A 16,006-nucleotide genomic window follows, 5' to 3' on the forward strand; every position below is an offset into this window, starting at 1 on the left:
GAGAAGAGAGAAATGAGATCGAAATTAGACTGCAATCTATTCCTATCCAATGTAATCCATACAATGTGCTTTTATAGTAATCCACATTGACTACTAACAGATTAATCCAACTAACTCTAACTGATTAACAAACTTTGCTAACCAAATGTATTCCAACTAACTAACAGAATATTAACAACTAAACAGCAGGTTGCGTGCTCCTGGCGTCTCTACTTCCCGCTCCTTCTTGCCTCCCTATAGTAGTTTTCTTCTCGTTGCAACTTCTCCCACTATTCTGTCATCCGTAACACTAAGCAACTCAACCAAGATGAGCCAGGTACCAAACTTTTTCTTACCATTGACTGAGGAGAGTGAGAAGAAAGGAAGGCATTAGATTGAGTTTAATTCATTTATTAAATACGCAAAACGTGAGGGGGGAAGGGAATGGAACGACTTTACTTAGTTCTGTTAACCTAATTTGAATGAAATGAAATAAGCCAGGTGCGGGAGGGAAATTGAAAGTTGTGATGGCTAGGAATTTTGTATTAGATCCCTCATCTCATTCTGAAGTCAAGTAACGAGTCCTACAAGAAACAGTACATGGATCGGAAGTTTCAATTGAATGTTTAGATTTCCTGGGGCATTAGATACGGATAGAGAAAGTGTGCAATGGACTCGTTAGCCTATTTTAAATTCGAGTAGTTCACTTCTAACGTTCGGTGCTAGGGTTTTAAACCTGGCTCAACTCTGCTTTGAAGCATGAAATTCAATAATACAGAAGCAGAACGAGTAATCAAAGTCATCTCCTATCTGGGGTTGAGTGAACACACATAGGTCAGTAAGATGAAGGAATGAGCTTATTCAACTAGGGTAACCAGAATACCCCATTCAAATAGAGTCTGCACCACGCGGGCTTTTGTTTAAATTATTTATAAAATATAAGGATTGGATTCTTTCTGTCTTTGTTCAAATTCGTCATCATGGTAAGAAAAATAAGAAATGTGTGGGTGGGTGCGCTTGATAAATTCACATCATGAAAAATCAAGGCTTTCCGAATGCTGGATGAATTCTGTTTGTGACTTGCACAATTTTTATCTCTAGTTAATTGTGATATAATATAAACACAAATGGAAGAGATTATTCTGCGAAAAGGCTAGGTATTAAGACCTAAGATATTTGCCCAAAAACCTAAAAGAGGAAAGCATATGGATACTCTCCTCCACTATTGTTTTCCCTTGTAGGTTGCATCTTACAAGGGGATCCGTGTGGTTTTGGTTTCTGAAACCACCACAAATCCAGTGATATCTGTGTCTAAAGAAAGCTAACTTTGACTTCATCACGAAGGCAGATTTTCTAGTGGGAAACATTCTGAAAAGGTGCCAAAGTTATTCAGACTTCAACTACTCTTAATACCAATTGTGCAACTAATCTCATAGAGGGAGGTGGGTTGGAAAAGCATTGAAAGATTTTCCATTTAGAAACTAGATAGTTTTGCTACGTTTTAGAAAATTAACTTGGCAACTCTTAACATTTGCCATTCATATAAACGTGTATTTTTATAAAAAAAAACTTGTTTCTTTACTGTCATTAGTAAACAATATGGTGAAGTTATGCTGGCTGGTATCCCCTTTAGTCGAGAGCATATATGAACAGGTAATAAGGTGGGATTATTCTGAAGAGCCATGAAGAGCCTCAAATGAGCCCACTGATACTGATTTTCTGTGCAACTTATTCATCCTATTGCCATTTCCGGCTCTACTTCCAGGGTCCTTCAGAACTTCAGCGAATTTCACCAACTCGGATTTCTCTATAGAATACAAGTCTTGATCCAGTAAATTTTCAAGTGACAAATCGCTAGCTCTACTTGATGAAAATCTCCTATACCAATGAGAGGATCCGGCCTCACTATTTCTCCTACTGTTCTCCAAACTCCTGGTTCTTTGGGTATCCACAGAATGTCTAGATGAATAGAAGGATGGAGTTTGACCTCTAGTAGATTGCAGATCACTTGTGTTGTCAGTTGGTGTTGAAACACTTAAACTTCCATTTGGAGAATCAGAGTCTCCTGTCGCTCCAGTTCTGCTGCCTGATGATCCATGACTCTGATTATGAGTCTCCTTTCCCAATAAAAGTCTCCTAAGCTTGTGGAAAATTTTGGTTTTGCCTGAGTGGTTTGTTTTTGGTGATAGAGAATCATCAAGTTCTCCCAGGTCTGTCATATATGAGGCTTGGGAGGATGACCAGTGATCAGGTTCAAACTCCATAATGTTGATCCCCTTCTCCATCATCCCTTTAGTATTTGCATATTCAAGTATGAGCTGTTTTGCTTTCTCCTCAGACCTGGGGCTTAGAGACTTACTAAGGTCTCTTGCAACAGTTTTACCATATGGGGGCTGAAAATTGCGCAATTCATATCGCAAGCAAGCATTTATCCAGCGGAGGTAGACTAATTCTTCAACATCAGTGCACCGGTCAGCTTGAAGTCTCTCAACTTCCTTCACCAAGTCCTCATTTTCCTGCCTCAACTGATTGCCCAGCTTCCTTAATGTTTCTGTCTGCAAGAAAATGCAACTGGAAAATGAATCACAAATGAAGTGTATAACTAAGGAACGATGCATAATTTATCGAGAATGGATTAATTACCTCTGGATCCTCAAGAATGGAATTTGCTAGGATTTTGGTGGACTCCAGTTGAGAGGCCAATTCAGAATTTTCTAGATGCAATCTCAAGTAAGACTTCTTTAACTCTTCTGTCTCTGTTTCCAAATCCTTCAGCCTTTGCAACTTCATTTTAATATCTGAATCAGTTGCAGCAGACTTGAGTTCCTGCTCTTGCAACCTAGAAACTATGTTTTGAAGGGACAATATCTGTTCTCTGTTCTGCTCTGCTTCAGACCTTAGTTTTTTCTTCAGCAGTTTAAGTTTTGTTCTGGCAGCATTAAGCTCAGTAACAACTTTCACATGATCAGCCACTTGATCATGCAGTCTTCTGTTATCAGCCCGTAGGGATTCAATTTTCAGACCAAATAACTTAGCCTCCATGTTGTTTATTTTCAAACGGTTTTGCAACTCCATCACAGCTGTTTCTTGCTCTTTATGACCATAAAACTCAAGCATTTGGACCTCAAGGTTCCTTTCCCTTTCTCGAAGCATTTTAACCATGTTCTTCAGATGTTTTATCTCTTGCTCATAATTGACCTTTTCCGCACCTTTGAATGATCTTGGAGTTTCCACATCTGACCTTGGTGTTTCATCTTTGCTAGGAGACGTCCCAGAATTATGAACATTAAAGTCAAATTCCTTCATGAAATCATTGAATTCGGGTAAGAGGTACCCATCTTTATCCCCACTCTGTCTACTGCTTGGATAAAAAACCTTTGAATTATCAACAGCAACCTTGAGCATGTACGAGTCTTCCTATTGAACAGAAATCATAAAATGTTGGTTCTTAAAATTAAAAACTAATAACCAAGACATAAAATTTATGCCTTTTGAAGTGCCATAAACCACAGGACAATGGCCAAACAAACGGGTGGGAGAATTTAGTTTCCTAAAATGACTCATGACCAATGGAGTACAAGTTACTCCATCAAAAAATCCAATGTGACAGATAATACAACAAACATCCCCATCACTATTGCAGAAAAATAAAAGGAGCAAAGGTAATATTTAATCACCATATTAAAGAAGTAAAATAATTTATTTTGGAGTCCTGATATATTTTACCTAGGCAGAACTTAGAATAGAGTCCTTCCATGACCTAGTAAGCACATAATTTTCACTAATTTCTTCGTCTTTTTCTTGAGGGAGAGGTGGCAGGTTCAATTTTTACTGATATATTCACTAAAAGTAAGCATGTAGTAAGGTGATGAGGGAACAAAACAATTTCTAATATCAATTGGATAAACTGAGTTTAGATATGTTTATACAACAAAATTGTTCCATTCAAAAACGCAAAGTAAAACAAAGAAAATACTACAAGGTTCACCAATCACCGCTCTGCAATTAATTTATTTTTCATAAAAATGAATATCTATATAAACAAACTGAAAAAAAAATGCTACCTTGCCATCTTGAACTCACCACCATCAGACACTTGCTAATTCAAGAGTTAATCAACCTAAATGTATTGAAAATTGGCGACAGAAAACATTATCCTGTGCAATCAAAATTTATGAATGAAACTTACATGTATTTCTGTTGAAATTGAAGTCAAACTGCCAGAACTGGATGTTCTGTTAGTCACTTGAAGATCATCTCTGCCCCAAGATCTTTCCCTTCCTACATCAACTTCAGTACTATGATCTATGAACAATGAAAATAGACAGAATTGTCCAAAGGCAGACAGAAACTAAAGCAAGACCAATCAGTGGATAAGGAGAGCAAACCTGAAGAGCGTGGGGAGTGAGGAGGCTGGGAAGATTTATTCCTGTTGGTTTTCAAGCGTGAAAGGAGAAATCCAGCAATAGAGACAGCTAAAGCTGCCCCAAATTTGAGTAAAACGGGACTTATATCTCTTTTATCTCTTACCATCGTGTATACTAGTAAACAAAATTCTATATCTACAGGTCAACTTATGAATACACATGTGAATAGAGAGAAAGATCATAGGTCTTCTTCTTCATCATCCTCCATCTACATGGCCAGAACAACTAATATTAGCCAGCCTAATATTTAAAATAACAGACAAAAAGACCATTAAAATGGGAAGAAAAAAATGAAGGAGCAAAACCCATGTATACGATTAATCTTGGTTCCAAAGAAACATAGAGAAAGACCAAGAACCACACATGGTCCTTAGTATATAAAACCAAGAATCCAGAATAAGCCAAACCTTATACATTTAATACATTAGTTTTAGGGTGAGAGATGGCCAAAAAAGAAAGAAAGAAATGAATGATCAAAGAAGCTAAATTTAATTCAAAGCATGCTAATTTCTTCCAAACAGGAAGCTTGGAAGATTAAACAAACGATGATGATGATGACGACGACGACCAATAGCAACAATTAATGAATCCAAAAAAAGGCAACTTCTTAATCAACCATGCTGATTCTGGGGGGAATACAAAAGATTTTTTATCTAACAATTCACAGATCAAACCAGAAAGGTTCAAAGATATCAAAAACAAGAGAAACCCATGTCAATAAGACATAGTGCATGCCCCGAAACAGAAATAGATGTCAAAAGAAGCCAAAAACAAAAGAAAGGAAAAAAAAAAACAACAGCCAAACTGGAAGGAAAACACAGAAAAACAGAAAACTAACCATTAAATCGAGGGATTGAATGTCAAATGTGAAGTCTGATTATTGTTTTTATGATCTGGCCTTTCTTCTTCTCTCAAGCCAGAAAAATCTATCTTGCTAACAAGCAAAATTAGTATTGTTACAGGTGTTTAGGGGAGTGTTTGGGAGTTATGACAGAGAATGCGGTAGAAATTTAAGTGTTTTTTTTTTTAATGAATTAATTTTTTTTTTATATATATAAATATATTAAAACTTCAAGAGATTTTGTTTTTTTTTATTTATCAAAAAATAAAATAAAAGGTTAATTAATTTTCTGAATCCTTGTTCAAACGGTTTCGAAACAATGAAATGATATGGAGAATCCTAAATAAGGAATTGATAAAAAAAAAAAAAAAATTCACTCTCCACTCTCGCTCAATATTTTATTTTTTTCCATTTTTAAGAGTTGTATTTGCAAGAAAAATATAAGGCGAACTTCATTTGAATATATTTAGTTAAAATGTTTTTTAAAAAAATCATAGGATTAGGATAGGAAAACATGGATGAGGATATTCTAACTCATATTTTATTTAATTTTTACTTTTTATTTTTTTTTTCACTCATATTGTTTTATCTTGTTATTTTATTTTTTACTCGCACTTAATTTTATTTTCTAATTCTTTTACTTGCCTGCTTAGAACTAAAATAAAATATGCAAAATATTAAAGATTTTTAAAATTGCTAGATTTTGAAGAATTTGAGAAATTTTATGACAATGCTTTTTGTGTGTTTTTCAAGAAAGTTTTGCAAAATAATGAGAACCCAAATTAAGTGCTCATGTTTGGATAAAATTGGGAATATGTTATAGAATGAGTTGATTATAATATTATTTGTGTACTATATGTTTATTTTTGGTTTTCTCTTTTTAAGAGTTTTTAACTCTCTCTTTCTCTTTTGTTTCTATTTTCTTCATGAGTTTATTTTGGATCATAAATCTTTAATACTCAGTGGACATCCTAATCAAGGGTTATCATTTAATTAGATGCCACATGTTTAGCATAGATCTTAATTTAATAATTCTTAAGTATGTTCATATCTAAATTTGTAAGCAATTAAAAAGTAAAAGGAGATTAAATGTAACTTGTTAACAATTGAAAAGTTTGTGAAAAAATTTCATAGTATAATCTATTTTTACATGTCGTCAATAAACTTGTATAAACTCATTTAATATCATCCTAAGTGGCAGGGTCCATGGTATTCTCCCCTTGGCTTTTGTTGATGATGTACTACTTCTTTACCATGTATAGAGATCATCGGTGGATATTTTCCTCTAGCAGCTATAGATCTTTAGGAGGATGTCGGGCCTTGATATCAATGCAGATAAATCCTCTATCTATTTTGGAGGTGTTGATGAGTTATCCAAGCTTTTGATCTTGTAGGATTCTAGCTTTTTGAAAGGCTTTTTTTCCCTTCAGATATCTTGGTATTCCCCTAAGCCCTCATAGGCTACTGGCTAGTCAATTTTCTCCTTTACTGCACAAGCTGGAATCAGCTATCCAAGGTTGGATGGGGAAGCATCTTTCTTATGGTAGGAGACTAGAACCCCTTCAGACGGTTATTCATGGGATGGTTCAATTTTAGGTCAACATCTTTCTTTTGCCCTCTACTGTTTTCTATCAAATTATAAGTCTGTGTAGAAACTTCATTTGGAGTGGCAATATCTTGCCACACCATCAGGCTCTTGTTGCTTGGAAAACAGTTTGTCTTTCTAAAATAGGAGGAAAGGGTTGTTTGACATTAAAGCTTGAAATAGAAGCTTCTTGGCTAAGCAATTATGGAATGTCCATTCCAAAACTGATTTTCTTTGGATCCAATGGGTTCACCACTATTATCTTCATCAAACTTCCATATGGGATGCTACGGTTCAAAAAACCTCTTCGCCATTATGGAAATCGATTCTCTCTCTTAAGAGTGAATTGCTGCAAGAGTGTAGAGGACATCCTCAAGTCCTCTCTTCGCTGCACAGTTGAGATACCTCATCTGGTCTATACTCGACAACTGCGTATGAACATTTTAGATTTAAAAGTACTATGGTTTGCTGGAATAAACTAGTCTGGGAACAACGGTCATTGCCTAGGCACAACTTGGTGTTATGGCTAGCTATAATTGGCAAACTCAAAACCAAAGATAGGCTATCTTTCTTGGATCCTAACACGACTTGTGTCTTGTGCTCTCAAGGTGAGGATTCACATGGCCACCTATTTTTTGCTTGTACCTGGGCATCTTCTATATGGACTAAAATCAGGTCGTGGCTACGTATTACAAGGCGTATGTCAACTCTCAATAGTGCTTTGAGGGGCTTAAAATCATGTCGCAATGGGTTGGAATCTAGAATGAGAAGGGTTTCTCTTGCCATAGTTGTCTACCTTATTTGGCAAGAAAGGAATAAAAGAGTCTTTGACAACAATTGCAGCTCTGTCGACCGCATGTTTCGTAAGTTCCAGATTCAGTTTTACACCATTTTTTACTTCCATGAAAAAGACCCTTCTCGTATTGATGTTGGTTAGCATGTTTGCTCCTCCAGGTTGTTGTCTCTAGGTGATAGGCTTGCTTTTGTCATTTGCTGGTTCTGCTGTTACTTGGATCTCATTTTCCTGCTGCTTCTCCCAATGGTAAAGTTGGCGAGCTTTCACTTCCCTGTTACAGTCCTGATGGTCTCTCCTTCAGGCTATGCATGTTGTCACAACTATTAGTTATATGCCTTTGTTGCATCTTTACTTTTCGTATTGCTGGGTTAATTTCGACACCATCGATCTTGGTTTGGTTTCACCCTTAACCTCTCATAGATTTTGTTGTTGTTGGCTTAACATGGCCAGTTTTGCTAGGGAGCTTGTTCCCTTTTTGGTTTTGTTCTTAGTTTAATTTCTGCTTCAGGGTAGTTGGTTATTTTTGTATCAGTTAGGTTGTTTTTCAGTCTCTGTTGATTAAGGGAGCATGTTCCCTCTTTTCATCTGTACATGTATATGGACTTGCTGGTTCTCCAGCATGGTTACTTTTGATCTTTATATGTAACATCCCCCATTCCAGGATAAAAACAACAATCTCATGTCAACCGAAAAATAGAGTAATTATATATATTCATGATTTTCGTATTAAAATCTACCAAAATTTCGACGGAGTCCCCCCTATACCGGAAGGTCCCAAGTTATCGACATGTAACCTGTTTACACTTCTAATAACTCGCATCTCATAACTTAATCCCGATCCAATCATCCTGAGTTTCAATTCCACAAATATTCTCACAACCCATTTCCCGATCCAATCATATATGGTTCACAACCCATTTCCCTCATTGTAACATCCCCAGATCCGGGATAAAAACATCAATCTCATGTCAACCGAAAAATAGAGTAATTAATTTTTTTCTATATATATATATATATATAGACACACACACACAAATACATAGTGTTCATATTAAAGTCTACTGAAATTTTGACGTAGTCTCCCCTATACCGGAAGGTCCCAAGTTATCGACATTTAACCTGTTTACACTTCTAATAACCCACATCTCCTAACTCAATCACGACCCAATCATCCTGGGTCTCAATCCCACAAACATCATCATACATATCAACCACAATATTTATGGTATACATTATATAACAAAATATCATTATGGATGGATAAAAAATATATATAAATACATAGACATGAAATATGGTTACATGAACTACAGAGTTAAGTTCATTCAATCAAGTTTAAACATTAATTATACAAATTAAGTTATACAAACATTTTCATGTTTATAAAATACAAGGGTATACTCCCTAGAACCTAAATTACAAGAAGGGAACATAAGCTAGGATCTACTCCTATCGTGCATGCGATGATCCTGAAACAAAATACATATTATTGAAAGGTGAATATCACATAAATATAACAACACGAATATCTAACAATTTCAACAGGGTAACATGCATTCATATTTTGTTCACTTCTCCCTTCTCGTTTTCATTAGAATCTCTTCCTTATTCAACTATTAATAATCATTCCCTCTTCCACTATTAACCTCCATTCCAGACTTTATAAGATCAAACATGATTTTTTTTGTTTAACACATTACCAATACTAATTTCACTGGTATCATCATCATCATCCCGTAGGAGTCGATGTAAGGTGATCCCCTTACCCGGGATCCTACCATACACTAAATGTATGCTAGCCAAAACATGGTGATCCCCTTACCCGGGATCCTAACATACACTAAATGTATGCTAGTTAATACATGCTTGATCCTCTTATCGGGGATCCTAACATACACTAAATGTATGCTAGTTTACGCCTCAAATTACACTTATCTTATTTCCTTTGTCAGTGATAATTTTATCACTTCGCAATTCACACAACAACCTTTCCCCTTGAATACACATACATTCAGTAATTCACATTTCACATCGGTAATTGTTGCGATGTCGCGGTCGCACAAATTAATTACCCTAACTTAAAACACACAAGATAGTATAGAGCAAGCAAGGGGTCGATCCCACGAGGAAGTTTCAAGTCAGATTTTTATGTTGTACGTTATGTAATTGGGGGGATTTGGTTTGTGATTATCTAAACTATGGCAGCAATTAAACTAGCAAACAAAATCAATTAAAACCGAAACTTATCAAGAAAACAAACCTTGGTCGCAAGCACACATCCACCAACGGAAATTAGAACCGATCCTTGAAACGAAAATTACAGTTTATGTTCTGAAATTTTATCTTTTCTTAACGTTGATTAATTAACGGATCCGCCGTATAACTAATCCTAACCAACAAACAATCAAAGTGTCCGCACTAATGATTCAATTTAATGGTAGCTTTAAGAACTAGATAATTTCATCAAGATTAACATACAAGCTGTCTGCAGCTTGTGTCACTTTGTTCAAATGTTCTCCCTAAGTTCAATAACGTAGTTCCGCCACAATTATCAAGCTTAGTTGCTTCACAAGTTCATATATCACAACTCCGGTTTTGATATTAAACTTAGCAATAGATTGTTCACAACAATAACTTAGAGTCCGCTCTAGCAATCATCAACAACAATCATAGGAAATATGCATAGGAAAACAATCATACTCATTCATAACATAAACTGAAAATAAAAGGAAGAATAAATCTCACGGTTCTTGAAATCCGAAGGTTTGTTGTGTCCTTGCAACCAAGAAAAGAGCTTAGCCTTGCATAACTATTGAACAACTACTTCTAAAGAATGAAAAGAGCATGATTTTTGGGTTTGTAGAGGAGAGAATTTGTGTTTATTCTCTGCTGGCTGCTGCCTCCTTCTGCTCTCCCTCTTTTCTGCTGGCTGCTGCCTCCTTCTCTCTTTCTTTTTATATGCTAAGAAACCCTAGTCTCTATTTTACAAAATAGTCCTTCCTTGAGTTGACAGTTTACATTTAAGTACTTCAATAACTATTTTTCCTAAAAAGAGAAATAGTCTTGCATGAAATCTTCAAGCTCTGACTTAGAGGAGCTAAATTGCTGATATAAAAACTTGGATGTCGGTTTAGATGCTTCGGAATGTAGTTTGGACTTGTTTCTTCACGAAACCTGTTTGCTGGCAGAATTCAGTTGTCATCTTTGAAAAATCATATCTCCCTCATATGACATTGTTTGTGGCTGAAATTTGGAGAGTTGATAGGTCTTTAAGTCAGGAATCCAATAAAATTGAGTTTGCATCAATTGGACTTCTGTAGCTCCAGATATTAAATTTTGAATGGCCAAAGGTCAACACTAGCAGAATGCGAGATTTGACTTTGCAGGATGTGATTTCCATGATCTTTCTCTTTTTATTTTTCTTGCATTACATTTCCAGAAAGGTATGGATGTTAGCTTTTTAGTTCCACTGGAATCACTTCATTTCGATCTCTAGAACTCACGCTCTGCACAAAACATCGACTGAACATCAAATCTGCCAATTACCTCCAATTTACTCCTTTTTGCATCTTTCATCCAAAAGTGCCTTCAAAACATAAAACAAAGAATATCAATGCATTTTATATATAAAACATAAGCAAAACACTAGTTAAATGTGGGTGAAACTATCAAATAATATGGTTGCATCAAATACCACCACACTTAGCTCTTGCTCGTCCTCGAGAAAGGATAAATAAAATCAAATTGAAAATAACTATGATCAATCTCTTAATCTCCCATCAATGTCCAAGAATATATGCATTATAAACAAGAATACAATCAAGAAGGATAAAGGGTATAAATTTTCATGAATTTATTTACATGCAAACTTCAAAACTCAATTAAACGTCGGGATTTAAATGAAATCTATACCATGCCAAAGTGATAGGTCCTCTCATTGATATACACTCCAACACTCATGTGTTTAGGATTTATGTGTTTAAATCTCTCAAATTCAATCAATGAATATGTTCTACCATAAGCTTGCTTTTCAATCTCATCTCCATTACTAACATATTACAAACAATGCATGAATCAAAAGGTCTTATTTTGTGGTTGTAATGGGGCTAAGGTTAAGGTGAGGTAAAAGAGAGTAAAAGAAAAGGTTCAAACCAAAAAAAGTAGAGCATTATGAAAAAAATGATATTTCAAACAAGATATTCCATCAAAGCACATAAATTTTCCATCTTTAATCACAAATGCTTAGCTTCTTTTGATTTCAAGCTTTTTCAACATAAAATCTTAAGAACATAAAGGAACACTTTTTTTTTCTTTTTCTTTGTTCTTTGTTTTTTTTTTTTTTTTTACCTTTGGCAACTTTGCCCATCTTTTCATCAAGCATCACTTCTTCTTTCTTTTCACATAATTTCCAACCATAATTCCATGAGATATCATAAGTATATGCTCTACTAATCCTTGGCCAAGGGAAAAGGAAAACATATAAAAAGTTAAGGTTTATACATGAATAAAGCAAAGAAAAGATAAACAAGCTCAAAAGGGGCTCACTAAGGATAATATGTTTTAGGTTGGCTTTTTGGCTCAAGTGGTTAAAATTTCTAATGCTTTATGTAATGCAAATGTAATCTCAACAAGATATGAAGCAAGTTCTAGAGATACATATCATTGAAAGAATGCACAATCAAAGAATATAATGTTGAAGGCTCAAAAGCTTGCATTGGTATAACACTATAAAGTCAACACGGCATATTCTCAAAGTCAATCCCTAAACCAATTAAACCTTAAAATTTACATGCATACTCCTTCATTTGATTTATATCTTCATCTATCTCAACTAATTCTCATACATAATACTCATATTCTAAAAAACCAATGGAAGTTCAAAAGATCAAACATAAATTTTTTTTTTTTTGAAAAATAACAAAGAAAACCAAAATTAGAAAACCAACATTCTCCCAATAAAATACCCCCACACTTAAAACACAACATTGTCCTCAATGTTGAAATAAAAGCAAAGGAACAGAGAGAATGACAGAAAATAAATTAAAATGCGAAAAAATAAAAGATAAGGAAAAAGAAAGCAAATCTGATTATTTTTTTTGTGCTGAGTTGCCTCCCAGTAAGCGCTTTTGTTTTATGTCATTGGCTTGACATGTGGCATGCTCATTCTTCATAGATTGGTTCAGCTAACTCTACAGAAGCGGTGAGTTCTGCCGTCCAACCTTCATATAAAGGTTTTAAACAATGCCCATTGACCTTGAGTACTTTGTTGGTTTCTAAACTTGTAATTTCAACTGCACCATAAGGAAAAACATTAGAAACAACAAAGGGTCCAATCCAACGAGAGCGCAATTTTCCAGGAAAAATTTTCAAACGCGAATGATAAAGAAGGACTTTGTCTCCAACATGAAACTCCTTTCTTGTAAGCATTCGGTCATGAAGATTCTTAGTCTTTTCTTTGTAAATCCTTGCATTCTCGTAAGCATCATTTCGAATTTCTTCCAACTCTTGCAGTTGCAATTTTCTTGCAATCCCAGCAGCATCATAATCCATGTTACATTGTTTAATGGCCCAAAAAGCTTTGTGTTCAAGCTCCACCGGTAGATGACATGCTTTTCCATAAATCATTCTATAAGGTGACATTCCTATAGGTGATTTATAAGCAGTCCGATAAGCCCAAAGTGCATCTCCAAGACGTAGACTCCAATCTCGCCGGTTAGGTTGCACTATTTTCTCCAAAATGGACTTGATTTCTCGATTTGAAATTTCAGCTTGGCCATTCGTTTGAGGATGATATGCTGTGGAAGTTCGATGAGTCACATGATATTTGCGTAGCAATGCTTCCATGGAACGATTACAGAAATGAGTGCCACGATCACTAATGATAGCTTTAGGGATTCCAAACCTGTTAAATATGTGAGTCCTGACAAAATCTAAAACAACCTTAGCATCGTTAGTTCGTGTGGCTTTCGCCTCAATCCATTTGGACACATAATCAACAACAAGAAGAATATAAAGATTGCCAAATGAAGAAGGAAATGGACCCATAAAGTCAATACCCCAAACATCAAAAATTTCACTTACAAGAATATTCGTTAAAGGCATTTGATTCTTATGAGTGATATTACCTGTTCTTTGGCATTTTTCACATGATTTGCAGAAGTGATATGCATCTTTAAAAATAGAAGGCCAATAGAAACCACTTTCAAGTACCTTGTGGGCTGTTCTTTTTGCTCCAAAATGCCCACCATAAGAATGAGAATGACAAAAAGTGAGAATGGAATGAAATTCATCTTGTGGTACACACCTCCTAACTACTTGATCCGCACAAAATTTCCAAAGGTAAGGATCGTCCCAAAAATAATATTTAGCATCAGCTCGTAACTTATCTTTTTGGGGTTTAGACAAACCTGGAGGGAATTCTTTGGTGACTAAATAGTTTACCAAATCAGCATACCATGGTCTTGTAGAGGAATGCAACATATACAACTGCTCATCAGGGAATGTCTCTCTTATTGTTTCGATCTGTATATCCTCGGTCCTCAGTCGGCTCAAGTGATCAGCCACATGGTTTTCGACACCTTTTTTGTCTTTGATCTCAAGATCGAATTCTTGTAAAAGCAAGATCCACCTAATCAGTCTTGGTTTGGACTCCTTCTTCTTCAAAAGATACCTGAGAGCTGCATGGTCAGTAAAAATAATGACTTTTGTACCAAGTAGATATGACCTGAATTTTTCAAGAGCAAACACCACTGCAAAAAGTTCCTTTTCAGTTGTATGGTAATTGCATTATGCTTCATCCAACATGCGAGAAGCATAGGCGATAACATGCAAATTCTTCCCAATTCTTTGCCCAAGCACAGCTCCTACCGCATAGTCACTCGCATCACACATTATCTCAAAAGGTTCATCCCAATTTGGTGGTTGGATGATAGGGGCAGATGTGACACGTCTCTTAAGCTCATCATGGGCATCTTTACATGCTTGATCAAACACAAAATCCACTTTTTTGGCTAATAGTTTGCACAAGGGTGCTGTAATCTTCGAGAAATCTTTGATAAAGCGTCGATAGAAATCTGCATGGCCTAGAAAAGAACGAACTTCCCTCACGCATGAGGGGTAAGGCAATGATGAAATAACATCTATCTTAGCTTTATCAACCTCTAATCCACGTGAAGACACAACATGCCCAAGAACTATTCCTTGTTCTACCATAAAATAACACTTTTCATAGTTCAAGACAATGTTAGTTTCAATGCACCTTTTCAAGATTAAAGATAAATTTTCTAGACATTTATCAAAAGAATCACCATACACCGTGAAATCATCCATAAAAACCTCGATTATTCTTTCAACATAGTCAGAAAAAATACTCATCATGCATCTTTGAAAAGTTGCAGGAGCATTACAGAGACCAAAAGGCATTCTCCTATATGCATATGTACCAAATGGACATGTAAATGTAGTCTTTTCTTGATCCTCAGGATTAATAACAATCTGATTGTATCCACTATATCCATCAAGAAAGCAATAAAAAGACTTACCTGCTAGGCGTTCAAGCATTTGATCCATGAATGGTAATGGGAAATGATCTTTGCGTGTAGAAAGATTGAGATTTCTGTAATCAACACACATTCTCCATCCACTCGAGATGCGAGTAGGAATGAGCTCATCATTTTTGTTTTTCACCAACGTGATTCCGGTCTTTTTGGGCACCACATGGATTGGCGCGACCCATTTACTGTCAGTGATGGGGTAAATGACTTTTGCATCTAACAGTTTCAAAATTTCAGCTTTCACTACCTCCATCATAGGCGGGTTCAACCTCCTTTGCATTTCCCTTGTTGGTTTTGCGTTGTCCTCCAATAGTATGTGATGCATACACATTGAGGGACTAATGCCCTTAATGTCGGCTAAAGTCCATCCAATGGTCGTCTTGTGATCACACAACAACTTCACAAGTTTTTCCTCTTGCATACTTGTCAAACCTTTTGCTATGATAACGGGAAGTGTATTGTTGTCGCCAATGAATACATATTTCAAATTATCGGGCAAAGGTTTTAATTCTAACTCGGGGGCCTGTAAAATAGATGGCAAAAGCTTTTTATGTGAGAGTACTAAATCAACAAAGACAATTACCATGGGGAACGGTTTGCAAAGCTTGTAAGGCCAATACTGATTCGTGCATGTTTTGGGGAACACACACGTGCCTCTCCATCTCTTCTATCTTGGTGAAATCATAGCCATAGCTCAAAGCTATGCTTAATCCGTCTTCGCAATCAAAATCACAAACTTGCTGCACACACTTATCAATTTGGTCATAGCATGTGATAGAATAAACATTGCTATAAGGATATTTCATTGCATCATGAAAATTGAAT

The 16,006-nt window shown here is 35.7% G+C and overlaps 1 protein-coding gene across 3 annotated transcripts; it reads right to left on the reverse strand.

Moving 5' to 3' along the window:
• Positions 1-1,541: 1,541 nt before the first annotated feature.
• On the reverse strand, positions 1,542-5,412 carry LOC18110911 (protein CHUP1, chloroplastic). 3 transcript variants are annotated; one of them, XM_024596498.2, is made up of 5 exons: positions 5,245-5,412; positions 4,368-4,614; positions 4,169-4,260; positions 2,623-3,396; positions 1,542-2,534 (listed from the first exon to the last, which is right to left on the reverse strand). In XM_024596498.2, the coding sequence occupies exons 2-5, from the start codon at positions 4,510-4,512 to the stop codon at positions 1,647-1,649; spliced, it is 1,899 nt and encodes a 632-aa protein (XP_024452266.2). In that variant the 5' UTR covers positions 4,513-4,614; positions 5,245-5,412; the 3' UTR covers positions 1,542-1,646. The 3 variants fall into 3 exon arrangements, with proteins under 3 accessions (XP_024452266.2, XP_024452265.2, XP_024452264.2); XM_024596497.2 differs by having other exon boundaries at positions 4,169-4,269; XM_024596496.2 differs by having other exon boundaries at positions 4,169-4,284.
• Positions 5,413-16,006: the final 10,594 nt, after the last annotated feature.

Source organism: Populus trichocarpa, chromosome 3 (assembly GCF_000002775.5).
Source record: "Populus trichocarpa isolate Nisqually-1 chromosome 3, P.trichocarpa_v4.1, whole genome shotgun sequence".
Lineage (NCBI taxonomy): Eukaryota > Viridiplantae > Streptophyta > Magnoliopsida > Malpighiales > Salicaceae > Populus > Populus trichocarpa.

Excerpts from the sequence above, each read along its gene's own strand:
- LOC18110911 (XM_024596496.2), bottom strand. The coding sequence starts at position 4,512 with ATGGTAAGAGATAAAAGAGATATAAGTCCCGTTTTACTCAAATTTGGG. Across the intron at positions 4,285-4,367 it reads TCACTCCCCACGCTCTTCAG|ATCATAGTACTGAAGTTGAT; the intron begins GTTTGCTCTCCT and ends CATTGTTCATAG. Across the intron at positions 2,535-2,622 it reads CCATTCTTGAGGATCCAGAG|ACAGAAACATTAAGGAAGCT; the intron begins GTAATTAATCCA and ends ATTTTCTTGCAG.